Source organism: Aquarana catesbeiana, linkage group LG13 (genome assembly GCF_042186555.1).
Source record: "Aquarana catesbeiana isolate 2022-GZ linkage group LG13, ASM4218655v1, whole genome shotgun sequence".
Lineage (NCBI taxonomy): Eukaryota > Metazoa > Chordata > Amphibia > Anura > Ranidae > Aquarana > Aquarana catesbeiana.
Genome location: NC_133336.1, coordinates 78249983 through 78274708, shown reverse-complemented (window position 1 = coordinate 78274708; position 24726 = coordinate 78249983). Strand labels below are relative to the sequence as shown.

The 24726-nt window shown below is 44.2% G+C and overlaps 1 protein-coding gene across 1 annotated transcript in view; it reads right to left on the bottom strand.

Moving 5' to 3' along the window:
* Nucleotides 1-24726, bottom strand: part of UBR1 (ubiquitin protein ligase E3 component n-recognin 1) — a gene marked incomplete in the record, with an annotated part of 288714 nt that overhangs the window by 156296 nt on the left and 107692 nt on the right. The window contains 7 exon segments of the mRNA XM_073609777.1: nt 928-980; nt 3503-3627; nt 5173-5236; nt 6675-6779; nt 9881-9946; nt 14657-14767; nt 22506-22567. Of these exon segments, the coding sequence (XP_073465878.1) occupies nt 928-980; nt 3503-3627; nt 5173-5236; nt 6675-6779; nt 9881-9946; nt 14657-14767; nt 22506-22567 (586 nt within the window).

Below are 24726 nucleotides of genomic sequence, written 5' to 3'. Positions count from 1 at the left end.
AGGACAGCCCATGGGTGTAGCCAGGCGTTTTCTTGTTCTGCTTAGTCCTACTCCTGAGAAGGCGATATAACCCAATGGTCAAGATTAAGGAGGCGCCGGGTCCGTCGATGAACAAAACCGAAACAGGGTTTTCCATACATAAAAAGGATACTTAAACTAAACATGCTAATATCTTCTTGCTGTATGCTGGTGTGCAACTTACAAGCGTTACATTCAAATGCTTTACAATAGGGTTGCACCGGTGCCATTTTTTTATTTATTAAATTGGTGAGTACCAATACTTGTGCTTGAGTACTCGCCATAACCGATAACTTTGAGGTGCACTGAAAAGAACAGCATGCGATTTGAAAAGGAACACAGTGCGATTCCTGTGTGAATAGCATGCGGTTTCCAGCACCACTACTGTGTGTACACAAGCTAAAGTCAGTACGACAAGCCTGGGTTCACACAGGATGGTGCGGAAAACCTCATGTGATCGGACAGGAATTGCACTGCATGCCTGTTTCAATTGCATGCAATTCTTTGCAGTGCAATTTGAGCACATTCATTTTGTATGGGCTCAAATCGCACCGTAAAGGTATCGGTTTCAGGTATCTCAAGTGCTCCTGCAAATGCTTTGTATCAGCACCGATATTGGTGCAACCCTACTTTGCAACACAGATAAACAAATTATTATGGACATGCCAAAATGCAGGTTATTTGCCAAAGGGCTGCTGTGGTTTCTGCAAATGATGGATATACTGTAAATCAGCAAGATGCATATTTTACACTGAGTAACTCTCCTTGGAGCCAAGAGTACCCTTTCACACTATAGCACCAGCTCTACGTTGTGGTAAAAAAAGATATGCAGGGTGTACTGTGAATATCTTTTAGAACATTTGAAAAAAAAGTTACATTTTAAAATCTAACCAGCACTAAAACACTTACTTAAAATTGGCCACTTTGTTGATCAAGGTATCCAAGCAAATGTCTGTATTTTCCTTAAAAAGAAAAAAACAGGAATGAGGAATATACCAATATGTACCACCACAACACTAGAAAGCACCAGAAAAAAGTATTTAGAATTGTACTTTACAAAAGTACTGTTTCTTCTGTGCATGGTAATATAACATAAATGTTTTGTTATAAGCGAGTACAATATTTTCTTGCATAAAAAAAAAAAGAAACTTTATTGAAACAGCATGTCACATACAGAAGTTAGTTCTACCTTGGCCCAAAAACTACTGTATTTAAAAAAGGGAAAGTAAACCTGGAGTTAGGCTTAAAAAAACAGCTAAAAAAAACTGACAGCAGAATCTTTAAATAAAGGAACATCTAGAATGGGTACATTATGTTTGTATAAGACTGAGATGACAGGATCTACTACCTGAACAGTCTACTTTTTCTGAACTCTTTTTTTCACTGTAGAGAGCTCAGCAATGGCTTCTCAGGGGGGTGAAAATCTTCTCCAGATTGACCCAACCATCATCATCAACCATAAATTGCCATTTCTATTTGTTCATAAATGGGAAATGTCTCTTAAGACTTGTAAGGTGTCTTTGCACCCAAAATGTGCATGGAGCTTGGGGGTGTGATAAATCTTTTACAACCTCCTCTATCACTGTCTCCGGGTCTTTTCATTCGCCTCAATGTCTGCATCTTCTAGAATAATCATATCTGGATCTGACTGGTAAAGACAGTGGGCATAGAGAAGGAGCCTGGTACTTTTGAGCCATGGGCAGTGATGGCTGTTTGGCTGTATTAAAGTCATTATTTGTCTCTGAAATTATGACATAATTGCAGAATGGTCTGCCTTAGGCAGGTGGGCTGCTTGTTGCATACCTGAAATAGAGCTAGAATTTTATGCAGAGAGCAGTGTTAGTGGGGGGGGGGCTTGGGGGTGTAATCATGAAGTAGGGTGCGGAAATAGGTAAAGTATGTCTATGAGGGAGTAGGCAGCAAACCAAACCTGTAGCAGAGTCCTTATGGCAAAATGGCAGGTGGAAGTGCCATAGTACCCTAACACCGGAGTCAGCTGTACACGGCGCATGCGCACTACATTATACCCTATGTCCACGTTAAAGCCCCACCATCCAATTGGACATAGAGTTAGAATAATAATATGCCGAGCGCAGCGAGGCCCTGCCCAAAGCGTGGCGAGCCCGCGAGGGGCCTGTTACAAACTCTTTTTTATTAAAATAGTCTTGGCACGCAGGCACCGTGTACAGCTGACTCAGGTGTTCAGCTTCGGCTCTTGTCGGCGGCTCCCTTGTAGTTCCTACTGCGCAAGCGCTGCGCCTGCGCAGTAGAGGGGGTCCTTATCCGCCGAGGGGAACTTTCTTGGCAAAACACCGGGAATGCACATATGCAGCCCAGTGTGCAGTCAACAGAAGACGGTGAATAGGCAGGTGTTTGCTATTGCAGAAGAGGTATAACATGTCTCTTCTGCATAAAAGAGCTGCCTGCTCACAGTTTATTAGTCAAGTTTAGTTCCAATTTAAAAAGTATTAATAATTAATACTATTCAGAATACACAACTACTGTAAAGAAAGTAACACAGATCTGTCTTGTGCTTGCTATGGGGCTACAGTAATAGTCCAATGAACAGGGTGACCCTGTTCTACCTGTTCTTGTCCCTGCTCCTTATATGGAGGCCTGACTTTCTTACACTAGGCGTACTCCCAAAGTGGTCTTTAGGGTCTGGGTTCTTTAGTGATGAACCACTGCCCTGGACCTCTAAAGCATCCTGCGTCTAACTACACTCATTGTGCCAAATGTAAAGGTGAGCACCCAAGCAGGATCCAGTGCCCAAAGCAAAATTAAAAGGCCATCCCCAAAGCGTGGGGTCTGGGTATGGCTTCCACTAGTTATGCCAAGAGTAATTTCTTCCTAAAGGAAGAAGAGGTCCACCACCTTAGGACACATGCAAAAGACTGAGGACACACGGAGCAGGGTAGGGTAATAAGGGGACACCCAGGGAGCATGTCCTCAAAAGCTTTTCCGGAGTCCAAATTACCTTAATGTACCAGCCTATAATGTCTTTGAATATCAAGCTTGTGTCCTGAACTGTACGATTAAGGCCAGCCATACACAGAGAAACTTGCTTGATTCCCTCCATCAACCCCCTGCCAGGTGAACACAGTAATTATTGTTAGCGGCTATGACAACCATTAACGATAATTGCATGTAAAATCCAGCAGGTTGGTTGTACCCAAGTTGATCAATTTATCAACTTGGGTAAATTCAGCCTGCCCAATACATGGTTTGAATCTTGGCCCGGTTCCTGCTGAACCGGCCAAGATTCGAACGGTCTATGGTTGGCTTTAGATAGGTGCTTTTTCTATAGTCTACATAATCATTGGAGACTTTTTCACTTTCTGTCTTGGTGACAATCTTCCCAGAGCCAAAAAAAACAGTAAAAACCTGACATAGGTTGGCATGATATGCAAAGACCATAATGAGAAAATTGTGTTACTATGTGTGAATGAACACTACTGGTCAAGCAACTGGCATCTAAGCTTACAGTATCTGGCAATGCCTTGGCAATGACACTGTGAGCCATGGGTTCAATGCAGAGCAGGTGGATTATCTCTCTCATCATGCATTCTTCTTTGGTGATATCACTGATTCCTGGCACATAACGCTCACCTGAAAGTGGAAACAAAGAGAAAGACTTCAAATTCAATACTATTCATCCATCCTTCATATGTTTTAATGTTGTTGCCACGTCTGAATCCAGTTTAAAACATTTATGACATATACACCTATTAGGAACTGTTGGAAAATAACTCTTGTTTCTAAACAATGTTATAGGCTTTCAATGGTCATCTAAACACCTTCTGAATCTAATTTCATAGTACAGATGGCAGTAAATATGAGGTCCCAAGCACTCTTACAAAATATGAACATTTTTGTCCCATAGAAATCAAAAATATATTCATAACAAATGGTTATGTACCATAGAGCCGAGGACTAAATATTTTATATAGATAAGAATGATACAGAAGCACACAGTCACCGGGACAAAAGGACTGATGTTTTAACCCTTAAACTCCATGCACACTGTACTCCAAAGGTCACCTAGGAGAAAAGCAGCTGGAAAAATGTGGTACAAGCCTTTGCATGCGCATTTGGCCTTCATGCATTCTATTGGCCAGAATATTTATTCTGGCCATTAGAAACTATTAACAAGCAAAAGAGTATGTTCCTGTTACTGCGCATTTGTGCCTTTTTTCAGCAAAAAGGCTCCTCTTCAGAATGCGCAATAGGGGTGTTGTAAATAATCTCAAAATCGATGCAACACGATTGCACAAATGATGTCAGTCCGGCACACCCTGCCAGCATACTCTAAAGCAAAAAAAAAAAACACTGCCAGCCCCTCTGTTTTAGGAATCCATCCAACACTGTGTAAGTGTTAGTGTAAACCGATGCCTCTAAATACCTCATCTCCGACCTTTTATGGGCAGTCACATGACCTACTGGCACTCTCCTGCTCCAATGTAAGGGGTACAAGCGGGAGGGCCCGAAATGTCCTGATGTCAGCCAAAGAGGTCACGTGATTGGCTGCGTGCTGTCCGGCAATAAAAGATCGGAGTGAAGGTATTTAGAGGCATCGGTTTACACTAACACCTACACAGTATAGGATGGATTCATAAAACAGTGAGACTTTAGAGTATGCTGCCTCTAAACACTCCAGTTTCTAAAGGTCTGTAAATGCCTATGTGTGCACTGACACATAGGCCAACATGGAGGGGCAGAGAAAAAAAAAAGTCAAAAGTTAAACAGAGATTTTGAGCAGCAGTATGCATAAGCCCTAAATCTAACAAGAGCTTGTTTTTAGACACACCACTTAGTATCCAACTAAAATGTAAAGGTACTACAGGGAAGTTCATGTGACCCCCTCACCTTTTCTGCCCCTGATATATGACTCTTCACACTGAATACAGTCCACATAACTTAACATCCCTATGCAATGGAGAGGGGGAGTGTTTCAGTCTAAATCAGGAGAGCAGACTAAGTGACAATGCGAATGCTACATAGATACAATACAACGAATAAGTGTTGTCACTAAGGCAACCACGACACCTAGGGGCTGAAGCTGTAATATATTATATTTTTGCATTTAATTTTAGATACACTAACATTTTAAAAACCTCATATGAAAAGACATTTGTACTTTAAATAGATACCAACCAATTATACAGATCAGAACATGCAGCATCTCCTCAATAAGTATGTTCCATTGTCTTGACAAGTCCTAAGGTATACAATACAAAATATAAAAAAAAAAAAATTAGACGATTTAAAACTATAGATGTACTGGTAATTATTGCGAACTACACACAGGAACTTTTTTTTTTTTTTTTTTTTTTTTTTTTTTTATGCTTTTAAAAGTATAAATGTACTAGATCCAGGGTGAAGTTTTAGTCAATATTTAACCAAAGGCCCTTTCAGACGGAGCAGAATCTGTCAAGCAGATCCGCCTGCTCAGCAGAGGATCTCTCCGCTGATTCTCTCCTAATAATGCTCATTCCCAAAGGGTTAATCAACAAAAATGGTCCGTCAGGAAAGACGTTCCAGCAGACGGAGTCCGCTGTATAGGCACAGGCCAATTCATGTTCCTGTTCATGCTAATAGGAATTGCGCACATGCAACGCACATTCGTGCGCACATCTGTTGCTCGTATCGGCACCAAGTGGGGTATTTAAACTGATCCTGTGCTATGCTTCAGTGCTGTTTTATCTACTACTGTTATCGACCCAGCTTGTCTGGACTACTCCTAAACATTGCCTGCATTGATCCTGCCTTGCCTCTGACCAAGCTTCTGCCCGTTTCCCTTGCTGCTGCTCCACTGAACTGTTATCGACTGCATGTATCATGACATTTCTCCTGTATATGCATCTGTACCCGATTCGTCTGCCTGTGTATGACCGGGTTCGTCTGACTCTGCTTCTGTCTTCATTGCTGCTGGACTGCCTGCTATGAGCTTCTGCCGATATTCCACCGGTGTCCATCCAGCACTCCTGCTCTGCTGTGGTCCACCGACGATCTCAGCCTGCTCCTGTCTCTTGCTCACTGGTGTCCACCCAGCACTCCTGTTTCGCTGTGATCTACTGACTGTCTTCCCTTGCTTGTTCCTGAGAGTCCATCCGGCCCTGCTGCTAGCAAGACCAATAGGCACTTGTGCCACTCTGCACTCCCTGTCTGCCCTATCAGAGGCCCCGAGTCAAAGGAGTAAGGGAGGCATTCCTCACCATGTCGGGCTCTTCCGCTAGGTTCTCGGGGTAGGGCTAATATGTCAGCCCTCCCCGAAAATCACAGTAGGTATTATTAATCAAGGTAGGTCTTATTTTCGGGGAAAAGCGGTAACTGAATCATGGCTGAGTATATTGGACCACTGGATGCTACACAGATTTCTGTGAGGACACAATTATTGGACATAGATATTTATATACACTGAAAACAGACAGTGGTTTTATCATTTATATGTTTGGTGTGTGTATAATCACTATAGTACAGCACTTAATGTTCAAAATTCAGTTTGTGGTGGTATTCACTGATCAGTGCAGGCTAACTACAATTCAGGTAATGATTTATCGCAGCACAGTAATAAAATAAATTTAGAGTTGTTCAGAACTACCCTAATAGGTCAACCTCAAGTGAGCAGAACCGTTGTAAAAATTCAAGGATCATACCATGTCTTTGGTGGGCATTAAGATGTTTGAGAGGGCTTCCACAAGCTCGTATTTTTCAAGTAACATTAGCAAGAAATTGTTTGGATCCATGTATGAAGCACCAACCTACAGAGAGCAGAATAACGAATAAGGATCTTCAATTTCAGTGAAACTCTGCCACGTAAAATATAATCTTTATAAACAGTTTTCACATTAACATAATCTTCATCAAAAGCATGATGATCTTATGTGTTAACATTTTATATAGAGTCACTTTGCTTTATGATCTACATGCACTAAAAGTAACACAGGCTTAAAAGTTTTAACTTAACATAGGAAAAATGACTGTTCGACTCCAGCTGAAAAAAAATTCTACAAAATGAACTGCACTTCAAATATGTCAATAGGAATGTTATTTCAGCATAGCCAACACAAGGATACTAAAGCAGGCCATAGACAATTTCATTTTCTATAAAAATAAAAATAGCTAAATTCCCCCTTCAACACAGTCATTGGGGGAAATTGAGCGCAGGGAGCCTTCCCGGCTGGCAGTAATCGAATGTAAAACATCCAACAGGCTGGTTGTATCCCAGTCAATCGATGGATTGACTTGGATACAATCAGCCCACCCATTAATGGATCAAATTCTGAGCCGGTTCAGCAGGGATCCATGTCGATTCCTGTATGTCCAGTTTAAGAGTCCTGCTCTGGGTCAGGTACCTATTGCTTGCCCAACATGCGGAGCTGGTATCAGGCAGGACAACCTAACATGTGGTACAATACTGATGAAGGCCTGATGGGATCAGGACTTGGCTTCAATATACTATAATTGCAAATTGTTCAAAAATGCTTGTGCCCTGGCAGGCACTAACCACAGTGATGGGTCACTAGGCATCCTCTGAGAGATCAAAATTGAGCTCTTTGGCATAAACTCAACTCACCCTTGACCTCCGATTACCAACAAGGGTTTTGCCACCAAGTACTAAATCATGTTTTGCGAAGGGGTCAAATACTTATTTCACTCATTAAAATGCAAATCGATTTGTAACTTTTTTTAAATGCATTTTTCAATAAACCTACCATTAACATTAAAGACTGATCATTTCTTTGTCAGTGGGCAAATGTACAAAAGCAGCAGGGGATCAAATACTATTTTCCCCCTCACTGTACATCCACTTTAAGCCAAAGCAAAATCAGTTAAACAAAACTGTGCATCCTCAGGACCCTTAGCCCATAGTTGATTTTAAAGGAAAAACAAACATACACCTTATAAAGCCATTACATACAGTCAGGTCCATAAATATTGGGACATCGACACAATTCTAATCTTTTTGGCTCTATACACCACCACAATGAATTTGAAATGAAATGAACAAGATGTGCTTTAACTGCAGACTTTCAGCTTTAATTTGAGGGTATTTGCATCCAAATCAGATGAACGGTGTAGGAATTACAACAGTTTGTACATGTGCCTCCCACTTTTTAAGGAACAAAAAGTAATGGGACAATTGGCTGCTCAGCTGTTCCATGGCCAGGTGTGTGTTATTCCCTCATTATCCTATTTACAAGGAGCAGATAAAAGGTCCAGAGTTCATTTCAAGTGTGCTATTTGTTTTTGGAATCTGTTGCTGTCAGCTCTCAATATGAGATCCAAAAAGCTGTCACTATCAGTGAAGCAAGCCATCATTAGGCTGAAAAAACAAAACAAACCCATCAGAGAGATAGCAAAAACATTAGGTGTGGCCAAATCAACTGTTTGGAACATCCTTAAAAAGAAAGAACGCACTGGTGAGCTCAGCAACACCAAAAGACCCGGAAGACCACGGAAAACAACTGTAATGGATGACTGAAGAATTCTTTCCCTGGTGAAGAAAACACCCTTCACAACAGTTGGCCAGATCAAGAACACTCTCCAGGAGGTAGGTGTATGTGTGTCAAAGTCAACAATCAAGAGAAGACTTCACCAGAGTGAATACAGAGGGTTCACCACAAGATGTAATCCATTGGTGAGCCTCAAAAACAGGAAGGCCAGATTAGAGTTTGCCAAACAACATCTAAAAAGCCTTCACAGTTCTGGAACATCATCCTATGGACAGATGAGACCAAGATCAACTTGTACCAGAGTGATGAGAAGAGAAGAGTATGGAGGAGGAAAAGAACTGCTCATGATCCAAAGCATACCACCTCATCAGTGAAGCATGGTGGTGGTAGTATCATGGCGTGGGCATGTATGGCTGCCAATGGAACTGGTTCTCTTGTATTCATTGATGATGCGACTGCTGACAAAAGCAGCAGGATGAATTCGGAAGTGTTTCGGGCAATATTATCTGCTCATATTCAGCAAAATGCTTCAGAACTCATTGGACGGCGCTTCACAGTGCAGATGGACAATGACCCAAAGCATACTGCGAAAGCAACCAAAGAGTTTTTTAAGGGAAAGAAGTGGAATGTTATGCAATGACCAAGTCAGTCACCTGACCTGAATCCGATTGAGCATGCATTTCACTTGCTGAAGACAAAACTGAAGGGAAAATGCCCCAAGAACAAGCAGGAACTGAAGACAGTTGCAGTAGAGGCCTGGCAGAGCATCACCAGGGATGAAACCCAGCATCTGGTGATGTCTAAGCTTTCCAGACTTCAGGCTGTAATTGACTGCAAAGGATTTGCAACCAAGTGCAAAAAAGTGAAAGTTTAATGGATGATTGTTAATCTGTCCCATTACTTTTGGTCCCTTAAAAAGTGGGAGGCACATGTACAAACTGTTGTAATTCCTACACCATTCACCTGATTTGGATGTAAGTACCCTCAAATTAAATTTGAAAGTCTGCGGTTAAAGCACATCTTGTTTGTTTCATTTCAAATCCATTGTGGTGGTGTATAGAGCCAAAACGATTAGAATTGTGTCGATGTCCCAATATTTATGGACCTGACTGTATTTTCACATCCTTTAACAGCTTTATCTTAAGGGTGCATATGTTAATTTAACCTCTCCTTATTGAGGAGTTTCTCCAGACTACTTTTTAATATATCTATCTGCTGCCTTTTTTAAAATTTTGATCAAAAATGATTAGCATATGCAAGATAAGGCATCACAAACGCAGTGCAGTGGTAAAATTATGTCATGCTTTAACTAATACCAATTTTAATCTTTTGATATGGATTTAACACAAATTTCCCATCATACAGACAGGTTTAATAGTTCTTGCATCCAAGACAAGTTCTTGTACCTGCAACATTACGATGTCTTTATCATACATCTCCTCCCTGCATTTGACATCTTGGTAGTAGTAAACCTACAATTAAAAAAAAAAAGTTTTAAAACAGAGAATAGACATTATAATATATTAAAAACACATAAGTTATTTAAAGTGCATCTAATGCCTAGTACACACGGGCTGAATTTCGGGAGACATTGGTCTATTCAATAAAAACTATCCGACATTTGGCCCGTGTGTATGTCAGCCAGTCTGACAGAAGCCTGCTGGCTTCTGTCGGACGAGCATTCTGGAAAACCAGCAGCCGACTAGCTCCCGATCAGCAATGGCTGTGAGCGCTGACCGAAGTGTTGTGGCGGGGAGGGGGGGGCGTCTCCCTGTCAGAACACAACTACTCAGTGGGGGAGATCGCTGTACTAATGTCAGATAGTTAGTACAGCGGCTCCGACCAGAGCAGTCAATTCATTTATTTTTAATTCAACCTACTGGGTTGAATGGAAAATAAAAAAAAATATTAGTGTGTACCAGGCTTAATGGGTACAACTGTACACAACAGGAATTTTGACCTGTAAATGCCATATCGTGGAGTACAGTACAGAACACAATGTGTTCATAGACACTGGGTTACAGGCTTGTACTTTCAGGTGGCTGGACACCACTAAAGCTTTCAAGGACCTACCCCCTGTGTTCCTCCCCTACCACTCTATACCGAGTCGACAGTTCAGTAGAAAGCAATGTAGAGTAACCAAGGATTGGAAGGAAGGATGGCCTTTGTCCTGTACTGAACTTCAAGATTTGGAAATTACAAACAAGTCAAAATTCCTCTTATTTTAATCATACAGTACAGGACACAAAGTATTTATAGACCCTGGGTGCTCTCAAGTAAAGAATTAGAAGGGCAACAGGCCCAACAACAACAAAGGTCAAGACCCAATGTCAGAGTGCTACTTCAAGAATTTTGTGGCTGATAGCAGCATCTGCAGAAAATTGGACATCCGCCTGGAAGAACTTTGAAAAAGTTTGAACAGAGAACCCGGTGGAGGACTTACAAAACTGGTCTACAGAGGTCTGATACCAGAAAGCCCAGGAAACTCCTACCGATCTGGTGGAGTGGGCATCTAAAAGCACAGTCCTTGAGAGTTTAAGCTATAGCGCTCAGATTTCTTATACATCAAGCAGTGGTGGACTTGGAAGCAGGGTGTCCATTGCGAGGTCCTGAGGACAGGACAGGACAAATAGGGAGTCCCATGTTCCTGATCAAAGCTGTTGCTTTGGTGTGGACTCTAATGGCTCTGACTACATCCAGCCAATGAAGAGAAATTAGTTTAGGTGCATTAGAGCAGAGCATAAAGATGGTAGGACTATTTTTAATTAAGGTGGAATACTGATACCTCCTTAAGAATAGATAGTCTTGAGCGAAGAACTACCTTGCCATTGTGAAGGATGAGGAAATGCTCCTTACAAAAAAGGGCAGCGAAAGAGAAAAGAAAAAGCAAAAAAGAGAAAAATAGAGAACATTTTTTTTGATTGTGTGTGGAAGACAGGGATTGATACTTTCCTATAAGGGAAGATTGTATGGACTGAGTTTCATAAAGTGTTTTTATGCACAATTAACATCTAGCATTTGGTGTGTAATTATCATAGATTTTATTAATAAAAGCTTGGTTATTTGTGGAGGGATGTATTAGGGATAGATATATAGATATATATCTATTTTACACACACGCGTGCAAGCTTTGTATATCTGTACACTCTGTTTTGTCACTATTGTTGTGGGTTTAATGGCATTTTAATACAGAAGTGATTTAGGACGGTGCATATTTAGATTTGACAAATTATTTCAATTATAATTATTTATTTTAAATCTATTGTCCTTTCTATTTGCTAATGAATGGGGAATGTCTAACTGTTTTTGCAGGTCTTTTTGTACCCAAAAGGGACATGGGGAGACAGTAGAATCAAGAACTACAATGCCGAGGCATTTGCACACAGCAGTGAGCTTATCCAATTTGCAAGCATGTAGTGTGAAACTCCCTCTTCAGCATAAAAGTGTGGGGCAGAAATATGTTTTCTACAGTCCAATAATACTGCTTCTATATCCTCCTAATACAGTTCTGTGTCTACTTCATCTAGAGCAAGCATATCGGGCTCCAACTCGGGTAGAGACGAAAAAGCTGGGGAAGGGGTGTGGCATTTTGTATCCCTGGACAAAATATCCCTGGTATCCCTGGTTGTTAGTTGTCTGAGGAATTGTGACATAGATGCAGAAAATTCTGCTTTTGTCAGGCAGGCTGCTTGTTGCATGCCTGAGAGAGCTAGAAATTGATTCAGAGACCATTGTTAAAATATCAGCTCTTGATCCAATGCAAGGAAAGCATGGTCACTGAGGTTGAATGTTGTGCGCACCTTCAGCAGAGCAAAATTTTGCTGAGGTTTATCTATGGCTCCCTTTCCCCTAGATTCTGCCATAGGGAAGGGTGCAGGTATACCCTTTGTGGGATACTCATGGAGTATGGTGCAGAATATAAGGTTAGCTTGTCCAGGAGTATGCAGCAATCCAGGTATAGAACTTCTTGTAACAAATCCTCATGGCGAAGTAGCATTAAGGTGTGCAACCACCTGAGACTGAGCTCTAAGTGGTTGAACTTTTAGCGCCAAAATGAAAAGTTTACACAGTAAAGTCAATATATTCCAAACATAGCCCAGTTTTCAAAAAATTGCTCAGAGATACAGGGTGACTCAGTCTTACTTGTCCACGATGCCCTGACTGTATATAAAGTCCAGGCTTCGCCCATCAAGGTATGCATACCCCAGAACGGGTCTCCAAGTTCTGAGTTCCACAGCTATTGACCTGTACAGCATCCTGGGGCTGACTACAACGTGTCGCAAGAAGTGACAAGGTGAGCACCCATGCACGGTACGGTGCCCAAAGCAACATTAAAGGACATCAGGTACAGCTCAGTTTTACTGATGTTGACCAATCTGCATACATCATTTTTATTTGTGGTATTAGAAGGCAATAAAAGGAGATTAAAAGACAGACTGAAGATAAAACAACGTAATGATAAAACTATAAATAAACAATGATTTTTCCACAATAGGAGAAGGTTCAACACCTTTGAACACTAGCAAAGTGGCTGCCAAGATGTTTCAATGCTGAATTGAAACAAAACTGAGTGGACACTTTCAAGTTGATTTTTCAGCAATCTAGTGATAATCTCTTGGAATTTCATCACAAATAATGAAACATGGTTACCTCACTATGATCTGAAGACCAAACAACTGTCTTTACATTGGTAATAGGGAACCCAAGTGCTGCCAAAGAAATTCAAAACCCAAAAAAGTTAACAGGAAAAAGTCATAGCCATGGTTTTATTGCATAGACTTTCCAATCTGCTAATCAGATCATTTCTGGTTTCAAAACCTTTAAAAGAATTTGAAAGGGAGGACATTTTTCAAACGATGCAGAGGTAACCACAGAAGCTGGGCACTATTTCAGTGACCAGATATTAGAATTTTTTTTATTTTTTAGAAGGGTTAAAAAAAACTTGGGAAACAACGTGCCAAGTGTGGTGAACTTCAGGGTAAATAAGTGGAATAGCATGCAAGTTTCACAGTTCTAGAAAATATGAAGGAAGCACTCCTATGTCCACATTTGTGTAAGGAATTGATACCACAAAAGAAAATATTGGGCATGAAATAGCTCAGGGTCAGACTTTAGAGGCACAATGGACAGTGGTAGGTATAAAAAATATTTTATTTATAACAATACGTGGTACAGAAGAGCAAAAGAGGATAAAGGATTAAAAGCATATGATACATTCTATACACAATACATGACAAAGATGAACATGCAAAGTATACATTAGTGAGCCCCTGTGCGTCAACGCATTTCACTGGCTAGCTTTATCAGGACACATTAAGGGATTGTTGGAGAAAACAGGTCTCACTATCTAAGATAAAACACATGAATAAGAGAGAGATACTCACTAGCTCAGAGTGCCAAGTAGTACTTGGCACTCTGAGCTAGTGAGTATCTCTCTATTTCATTACAGTATTTTCTGTTTCAATATTCGGGATGCTTTTATCTTCTTAGTGACTTATGTCATTATATGAATTGTTCTAGCTGGCTCTTTGTTATGAATACCCAAGTACCTGTGATACTTTATATGATGATACTTGAAGCTTAATGGGTGAGATTATCTTCCATGGACTCCCTTGCAAGGTACTTTTATGTGTGTGCCATATGTGTCGCTCAGATATGATGATGATCCATTTTTAATACATGTTGCTATTATACAAAATCTTATTCATGTGTTTTATTTTAGATAGTGAGACCTGCTTTCTCCAACAATCCCTGAGTGTGTCCAGATGAAGCTAGATAGCAAAACACATTGACGCACAGGGGCTCACTACTATGTATACTATGCATGTTCATCTTTGTCATGTATTGTGTATAGAGTATCATATGCGTTTAACCCTTTCTCCTCTTTTGCTCTTCTGTACCACATATTATTTTATTTATAAAAAATGTTATACCTACTACTGTCCATTGTGCCTCTAAAGTCTGACCCTGGGCTATTTCATGCCAAAATTTTTCTTTTGCCTCCATAGTTCTAGGTCATTCCCTTTTTGGTTGTGCCTAGAACTTTTCAGATACCCCTTGTAAGATAGAAGCAGAAAAAGACATCAAACAAGTATTCTGCAGATACAACTCAACTTTACAGATAAAATCACACAGGACATGGCAACTTTATAGGAACAAGAAGGTCTTTGATTAATTTATACCTGGCTAATAATGGTGAGGCCATTTCTCCTCCACATTTCAGCAGCCACTTGCCCAACAAGCACCAGGCACCTCAATGGACTTTCAACGAGAAGTTCTACCTGAAAGTCTTTCTAAACAGTAATAACAAATATGTCAGGAGGTTTGAAGGTACATAAGCAAACAAGATAATTCAACGCACATCTTTAGCATTTAAATATAATCAACTTTCAGGTTCTGAACAGAAATCACAAGTGTACGTAAAGCAAAAAAACCTTTTTTTGTTATATTTCTAGATAGAGTGGCAAAGGTTTAAAACCAGTCAGCTCTGTAGGAGATTTTCCTCACTTTGTTATGCTCACAATGGTTTCATAAGCCAGGAAGTAAGGGAAAATCTGCATTAAAGTTCAAGATTAAATACAAATCAGACAGGGGTTCTAGCCTTCAAATACTCCTCTAAAAATAAGCATGTTTGTTTCCATCAGTGTTGCTTTTGGAGAATTCCCCTCACTTCTTGTCTTGTAAAATGATGTCAGTCAACAGTTAGTGAGGGAAATAACGTATTTATTGGCGTATAACACGCACCTTCATTTTAAGAGGGAAGTTGCAGGAAAAAAAAACCTACATTTTAAATTAAGTACTTTGAAGCAAAAATAGGATTTTTGTACTCACCATAAAATCCTTTTATCTGAAGTCCATTGACGGACACCGCTCCATTAGTCTTGACCGTAGGGTTATTACGCCACCTTCAGGAGAGGACTAGGCAGAACATGTATTACATGTGAAAAACAACAGAACTGTACAGCTCCGCCCAGGGGGCAGTCCCTCTGGCAATAACCCCTTAGCCTGCTTCCTGTAGCTCAGTATGTCAACAAGCAGTATAACGTAAACTAATAGGAGGGTTGGGTGCTGTGTCCGTCAATGAACTTCAGAGAAAAGGATTTTACAGTGAGTCCAAAAATCCTATTTTCTCTTTCGTTCATTGACGGACACAGCTCCATTAATCTTCACCATAGGGACATCCCCAAGCAGTGTCATAACGAGGGGTGGCAACAGCAAACATAACTTCACCCACAACCAGAGGTGCTCCCCAACGGAGGAGTCACCACCGGAACCAACCGCAGCAGAACTTGTGGTCAACATATGCATCAGAATGCATGGACATTCAAAATGTAACTTTCTCTAACAAAAGGAAAGAGTGTAAATTGCAAAGATTACACAGCCGCCTGCAAAACTTTGCGTCCAAAGCAGGCATCTGAAGATACATTTACATCAACTTTGTAGAACTTTGTAAAAGTGTGAACGGATGACCAAGTCGCTGCCTTGCACACCTGGGAGACTGACGCTTGATGTCGGAAACCCAAGAGGTCCCAATTGCCCTGGTGGAATGGGCCGTGACAGGAAAGGGGGGCACCTGCCCCTTCAAGGCGTAAGCCTGGACCACGATCTGTCTGATCCACCTGGAAATGGTGGTCGTCGAGACCGCCAGCCCTTTTTTCGGACCAGCCACCGAAACGAACGGAATCTGACTTCCGGAAGGGAGCCGTGGCAGACAGATATACCCTTAGAGCCCGGACCACGTCCAAGGAATGGAGGGCCACCTCCATAGGATGTGTCGGCTTAGGACACAGAGATGGTAACACAATGTCTTCATTGAGGTGGAGGGCCGAAACTACCTTCGGCAGAAAGGAAGGTTGCGGAAGCAACACCACCTTATCCCTGTGGATAACCAGAGAGGGCGACTTGCAAGACAAGGCCTCCAGCTCAGAAACACTCCTGGCAGATGTAATAGCCACTAAAAAGACCACTTTCTGAGAAAGAGTCAACAAAGGAATTTCCCTGTTTTCAAACGGCGGTTTCTGAAGCGCCGATAGCACCAGGTTCAGATCCCACGGAGGTAGGGGTGGATGCACTGGAGGGACTACATGCCGAACCCCTTGCACAAAAGTGCTCACCAATGAGTGAGACGCCAAGGGTCGTTGGAAAAAAACAGCCAAGGCTGATATCTGTCCCTTGACGGTGCTCAAGACTAACTTTTGGTCCACTCCTCGCTGTAAGAACAGCAGGATCCTGGCCACGGAATAGGTGTGTGGGCTCCACCCCATCTCCTCACACATGGAGATATAAGCCTTCCACGTATGATGGTATATCTTCCGGGAAGAAGATTTTCGTGCCTTCAGCATAGTGGAAATTACCGAGTCCGACAGACCTCGGTTCCTTAGCACCTGGCTTTCAACAGCCATGCCGTTAAAACCAGCGACGGTAAAGCAGGATGGAGTATCGGACCTTGCGATAGGAGGTCCTCCCGCATCGGCAACCACCAAGGAGCATCCGCCACTAGGCGTACCAGGTTGGCGTACTAAGGACGCCAAGGCCAATCTGGGGCAATCAGTATTACTGGAATCCCCTCGGCCTCCACTCTGCGGAGCAAACGAGGTAACAGTTTGAGCGGAGGGAAGGCGTAAATCAGCCGGTACTGCTCCCATGGAGCCACCGACGCGTCTGACGCATCCGCCCAAAGATCTCTTGTCCTCGACACGAACCTCCGCACCTTTCAATTGAGCCGAGAGGCCAGAAGGTCCACATCTGGTGTGCCCTACCGCAGGCAAAGAAGCCTGAACACCTCTGGATGCAGAGCCCACTCTCCTGGGTCCAGCATCTGACGACTTAGATAGTCCGCCTGCCAGTTTTCTACTCCCAGGATGTATATGGCCGACAGGGCCGGTACATGTTGCTCTGCCCACCAAAGGATGTGAGCGACCTCCCGTACTGCAGCAGAGCTTCTTGTTCATCCTTGATGGTTGACATATGCCACCGCCGTGGCGTTGTTTGACTGAATTCTGATCGGACGTCCTTGTAGTCTCATCGACCATGTGGAGAGGCATTGCCTGATCGCTCGAAGCTCAAGCACATTGATCGGTAACTGGGATTCCTCCCTCGACCAGAGGCCTGGGTCGATTGTAATCCCAATACTCCACCCCAGCCAGTCAGGCTGGCGTCCGTTGTGATCACCGTCCAATGAAGAGGAACGATTTCCCGGACCGAAGGGCTGGAGATCTCACCCACCAGAGAAGGACTGGCTCACCCGAATCTGCCGATCCAGGGATAACGGAGATTTGTCCCATTTGGACAATATCTCCTTCTGCAAGACTCAGGTTGAAATTTGGCGTACGGAACCGCCTCGAAGGAGGCAACCATAAGGCCCAGAACTTGCATGCAGAAATGCAGCGACGACCACCTGTGGCTCCTCAACAGCTTTACCGCGGTCCTGAGGGTCTGCAGTTTGTCCGAAGGGAGAAACACTCTCACTTCTACGGAGTCCAGCAATAAGCCTAGGTACTCCAGACGGTGAGTCGGCAAACTCTTGTAGAGTGTGCATGGTGATCGCCACATCCTCCCTTAATTCTGAGGCGGAAGCTGCTCTCAGAAGGAGATCGTCTAGGTAACCCACGATTGCGATCCCACGTTGTCGCAACAATACCAAAATTGGAGCAAATACCTTGGTAAAGACTCGGGGTGCTGAAGCCAGACCAAAGGGGAGAGCCACAAACTGGTAGTGGTCTTCCCCTACTGCAAATCGCAGAAACCTCTGATGCCAGAGGCATTTGGATATGTGCAGGTACACGTCGTGGATATCCGGACGTCAGGGAGTCCCCCTGATGGAGTGCAGCGACTACCGAGCGAACTGAATTCATTCTGAACCTCTGTACTTTCAAAAAGCAATTGAGGGCTTTCAGGTCCAGGATTGGACGTACCCCTTCCGTTTTGGCAACTACAAACAGATTGAAATAAAACCCCTGAAACCTTTCCGTTTCTGGAACAGGCACTATCACCCTGCGGGTGAGCAGGTCCCTTATGGCCCCAAACAGGGCCTCCCGGCGAGCCGGGAGTAAGGGTATGCTGGAGGGAAAAAATATGTTTGGTGGCCAAGGGAGGAACTCTATCTTGTAGCCCGATGAAATCCGTTCGCAGACCCATCGGTTGGACAGCCGAGAGGCCCACCGAACTGCAAACTCCCGAAGGCGACCCACCACCCGTGTCTTGGGCAGGGGCCAACCTTAATGTGGTATCACTCTTGCTCGTGGGCTTGCGAGGACAGGGACGCTTCTGTCCCTCAGTAGTCGGCCTGTCGGACTGGGAGCGTTTACCTGAGGTCCCGGGCGGACAAAAAAAAGCCTCTTTTGAGCGGAAAAGGGGGGGCCTTGCCTGCGGCGTGGCTCCTTACCCTTCCTGGACTGTGGGAGCAACGTGCTCTTCCCACCTGTGACATTCTTAATAATGTCATCCAGCGAGGCTCCAAATAGCCGCTCACCAAGGAAGGGCAAATCCGTCAGGGCTTTTTTAGATGCCTGGTCCGCAGACCAGCATTTCAGCCAGATCAGGCGCCACAGCACCACTGCTGATACTGATGCTCTGGAGAGCAAAGGAAGTGTATCCAGGGCCGCATCACAGACATACCGACATACTTAAGGCCGTGCACCAACTGGTCTGCTAGTTCCACGCAAACTGGAGGAGACTGCTGCTTCTCCAATTCATGGTGCAATAGTTTTGCCCATTCAGTAAGGGTCTGTGACACTAATGCAGTGGCCAGTACCAGTCGTATCGTTGACCCCACCACCGTAAAGATGGACCGGGCCACTGCCTCGACCCTCCTGTCGGTAGGGTCCTTAAATGCAGGAGTCCCTTTTACCGGGATCGTGGTTACTTTCTTTAACCTGGATACTGGGGGGTCCACGACCGCGGGAGCCGACCATTTTTTAAGAAGGCTCTCCTCAAAGGGGTAAAAACCACCATTCTTTTTGGGACCGAAAAGCTCCGTTGTGGGCTTCCCCATTCCTTGTATATGAACTTATCAAAGTAAGTCAGATACGGAAACAGCTTAGGTGTACGGGCTGGCTTACGGGACCCAGAAGGGACTGCCACCTCGGCAGAGGATCCTGTGGCATCCTGTATTTTCAGGGTATCAGACACAGCATTGATAAGTGCTCCAACTAGCGCATTTTCCTGCGAGGACACGGAATCCTCCTCACTGTCCGATCGGTCCTGGTCAGCATCCTCTGACACATCAGAACAGGGGCCGCCAGTCACTGTGGGGCCCAAGTCTGAATCAGAGCTCTCCCTGGAGGATGGGGGGGGGCAGGGGCTGATTCTTACCTCCCTTGCGATCGCACGCCACCTCCACCCTGGCAACGAACGTTTCAAGGACCGCCGACAAAGCGTCCAAAGGCACTGCACTACTTGCAGACGAGCCGGTTGCAATTGCAGGGAGGTCTGGGGAAGAAACGCCTGCTTCTGACATCATGCTGACCCACCCTGTCTGCCACCCTTGGGAACTTAGGACAAGGTGCTCAATCCCACTCTCCAACTGCTACAGACTGAGGGGCCCCCACCGCAGGACTCACCACCCTGACCGAGTGCTGCGCCGTGTTGCTGATGGCTGTATCCTGTGTCAGCTCACAAGTGTCCAGGAACAAAAACCGCGCTGTTCTGAGGCACAGGAACCAGCGCTGTGGGGAAAAAAACGCACCGAGGCCACAAGAAAATGGCCGCCGTGCGCCCTGTGCAGAAAGAAAAAACACAGGGAAAATGGCCACCGAACTCAGAGAAAATGGCCATTCGACCATGCTTCTCACAGAGGCTAACAGAAAATGACCAACGATCACTGCTGTACACAGAAAATGCACAGATAATGGCAGCAGCACATGCAGAGCCCACAGACATCCAGAGAGACAGATGACAGCACAGGGACACAGAAAGCCAGCGCAGCCCCCCAATCAAGGATCAGAGCCCCCGGGAGGACCCCGGCTCAGGTACACACACACACTGCACTACAGCCCAGTTATGCAGCATCCCCCACGGGGGAGGAGGGAAAGCAGGGACAGGGAGAGAAGAAAGGGAGAAGAGGGACCCCCTAATCGACCTCCCAGGGAATGCCCAGCTGCTCTGTCGAGACAGGAAGAGTTGTACTTACTATCCGGACGAGCTGGAGGCATCCCATCACAGACCCACACCCGAGCAGTAAGGGGTGGCTGCAGGCCACGGCACACTGTGACAAAGACATCCGTAGTCTGGTCATATGTGTGCCCCAGAGCATTGCGCTCACCAGCCACCCCTGGAGCCTGAGGGGCATGTCGTGGCCGACCCAGCGCATAGCTAGGGCCTGCACACGCTTGATGGCCAGGCTGGGGAGACTACAAGGGTCTATATTATCCAGCCCGTCACCTAGCCGGCTGTTAATAGAAGATCACAGGATCTTAAAATCTTGCGCAAAAGGCAAAAATCCAGAAAAAAATCCCCAGGACTGATGGTCCCGACAGGGAGCCTAGGTCCTTCTCCTTCACTAGGCAGAAAAAAAAAAAACTGAGCTGCAGGAAGCAGACTGAGGGGTTATTGCCAGAGGAACCGCCCCCTGGGTGGAGCTGTACAGTCCTAGTGTTTTTCCACATGTAATACATGTTCTGCCTAGTCCTCTCCTGAAGATGGCGTAATAACCCTACGGTCAAGACTAATGGAGCTGTGTCCGTCAATGAACGAAAGAGAAATATGGGTCAGTGGAGGGGGACAGAGGAACGGAGGGGGACAGAGGAACGGAGGGGGACAGAGGAACGGAGGGGGCATGAAGGTTGCGGTGACGGTCAGCGGTGATCGCGTGTGGGGGAGTTACAAGCACGGATCACCGCTGTATGTCACTAAAGCAGCTGAAAGCCGCGGGGGGAGAAGCTTGTAACTCCCCCACACGCCGATCACTGCTGACTGTACAGGTATCGGCGGAAGCATCGGGAGCATTTGCCCGAGTACAAGTACTTGGGAAAATGCTCGGTATCGGTATCGGGACAACACTACGAAATAGAAGTAAAACTTTTTCGCAGTAGAGAGTTTAACAAGACTCGTGGCCACTCATTAAAATTAGAAGAAAAGAGGTTTAACCTTAAACTACGTAGAGGGTTCTTTAATGTAAGAGCGGCAAGGATGTGGAATTCCCTTCCACAGGCGGTGGTCTCAACGGGGAGCATCGATAGCTTCAAGAAACTATTAGATAAGCACCTGAATGACCGCAACATACAAGGATATACAATGTAATACTGACACATAATCACACATAGGTTGGACTTGATGGACTGTCTTTTTTCAACCTCACCTACTATGTATATATGTATATGTAAGTCCCGCCTCCTAGACCGGCTCCTATGATAGACAGAACACTTGTCCAATGCCAGTCCAGAAGACGGGACTACGTATTACAGCTGCTGCAGAGTAAACATGCCAGTCCAGAAGACGGGACTACGTATTACAGCTGCCGCAGAGTAAACATGCAATTCTGGCTCTATATAATCTGATGGCGCTCGCCCCACCCCCCTCCTTGTCCTCTCCAGGGCAGCCCATTTGCAATTATCGGCGTATAACACGCACACACTATTTGCACCTGATTTTCAGGGAGAAAAAGTGTGCATTATATGCAGATAAATATGGAATTTCTAATGCAGCCACAGATAGCAGTAAAACCCTGTTCTTACTCTTTCCCACGCTCTCCAACATTAAGAAAAAGTATTCGGCTGGAAATACACTTTAAAATGTTTGCCTATAAGTTAGGGCTGTAACTAACGATTATTGTCATAATCGATTAGTTGTGCTGTATTTTCTATGCAAACAAATAATGCATTCTGTACGCGGGTCAACTGACCAACTAATCAATTAAGAAAATAGTTAACAACTATTTTCATAATCGATTATGCCGATTAGTTGTTTTAGCCCTACTATAAATCTAGTATTGTTATCACACCCGTGAATATAGAATCCAGTAATTACACAGTTTCCATACAAATTTGGGACTTTCACATTTGATATAAACATGCAGAGTTGAGGATTACTCACAAGGGGAATATACTCATGGATCTTGGTAAAGACACCAGTTTTACTCATCTGTGAATGCAAGCCTAAAAACAAAAAAGAAACACAAGTGTCAAATGTCTGACATACTGAGGTGCTCTGTAAGCTCTGAAACCATGCCAACAACAAAGCCACTAAAGCAGCACAGATTCCTTTTTTGGGGGTTGCAGCATTCAGTCGAACCAGTAAGGTAAACACAGAAACAAAGAATACTTTTGCAAACAAGCCTGGGTGTTCCGGGTTCCCATCACGTTCTATGCATATATGGAAAGTAGGCATTTACAGCACAGTATCTCACAAAAGTGAGTACACCCCTCACATTTTTGTAAATATTTTATTATAACTTTTCATGTGACAACACTGAAGAAATGACACTTTGCTACAACGAAAAGTAGTGAGTGTACAGCTTGTATAATAGTGTAAATTTTCTGTCCCCTCAAAATAACAGAGTCATTAATGTCTAAACTGCTGGCAACAAAAGTGAGTACACCCCTAAGTGAAAATGTCACAGTACATGTTGGCATTCATGGTTCCCTCAATGAACTATAGCTCCCCAGTGCCGGCAGCACTCATGCAGCCCCAGACCATGACACTCCCACCACGCTTGACTGTAGGCAAGACACACTTGTCTTTGTACTCCTCACCTGGTTGCCGCCACACACGCTTGACACCATCTGAACCAAATAAGTTTATCTTGGTCTCATCAGACCACAGGACATGGTACCAGTAATCCTTGTCCTTAGTCTGCTTGTCTTCAGCAAACTGTTTGCGGGCTATTTTGTGCATCATCTTTAGAAGATGTGTGCGGCGTATGGACTGAGCACCGACAGGCTGACCCCCCACCCCTTCAACCTCTGCAGCAATGCTAGCAGCACTCATACGTCCATTTCCCAAAGACAACCTCTGGATATGAAGCAGAGCACGTGCACTCACCTTCTTTGGTCGACCATGGCGAGCCCTGTTCTGAGTGGAACCTGTCCTGTTAAACCGATGTTTGGTCTTGGCCACCGTGCTGCAGCTCAGTTTCCAGAGTCTTGGCAATCTTCTTATAGCCTAGGCCATCTTTATGTAGAGCAACAATTCATTTTTTTAGATTCTCAGGGTTCTTTGTCATGAGGTGCCATGTTGAGCTTCCAGTGACCGGTATGAGAGAGTGAGAGCGATAACACCAAAATTTAACACACTTGCTCCCCATTCACACCCGAGAACTTGTAACACTGGTTTTACATTTCCTCTGTCAGCTTGTGTGGCACAAACCAGGAACAGATCTTTTGCTTACCCAAAACTTTTAGGACGATGGTGTGCACCATGTCCTTGCTAATGCCCAATTCCTCCAGAATCAATCGTAGCGTCAGTCACCAATCTCATGCCAGCATTTGTCGCAATCGTGCCTGGGGGTTTTGCTTGTCGACGGCCGACCCGAACGGGACTTATCCTCAGTCGTTTCCTTCCCATTGTGAAAGCATTTGAACCAGTTGTAAACACTTTCTGCTTGCGGCTTCCGTCCCCTACACTTACACCAACATTTCAAGCGTCTCCGTCGCCGGTTTCCCCAACTTGTAGTAGGACTTTATGTTCACTCGTTGCTCCATAGTGACCCTACCTCTCACACAGACTACGTTTGACTGGTTTACCCTGATGGTCAGGTGTACTTCACGCTAGGTGGTGCTTCTCAATGTGTCTTTGGATAGCCATATGAATGGGCGCGCACCTGGCCCATGGGTTTCTATTGAGATTTTGGACAGTTGATCAAAATTTTTAGACACACCTTGTACAACATCAGTAGGGCAAAGAGGGGGAGAAAGGGAAAATAGAGGAGGGGTGGAGTTGAAAAGGTGGTGGGGAGCAGGAAAGGTTGGGGAATGGTAAGGTATAGGGGGCTGTAAATAGGAAGTAAACAAGGATCTAATTAAGTCCTGAGGCTATTGTTCCCCTCAGCACTGGAAGTTCAGAGGCAGGAAGAGGACCAGGCATTCCTGCATTTCTACAGGATCCAGCTTCCTGCACAGTGTTAGACAGACTTCATTAAAGGCAGGTTAGCCCACCAAAGCTATATAGAATGTTTTGGGTTTTTTTTTGAGATTTTGTTTCCTTTTATATATCTTTAAAATCTTTAATCCTGTAAGAACAGAGGCAGCATGGTATAGAAAAATATCAGAGGCATTACTGCCACCCTAGGATCATAAGTGGGGGAGGATTATTCTAA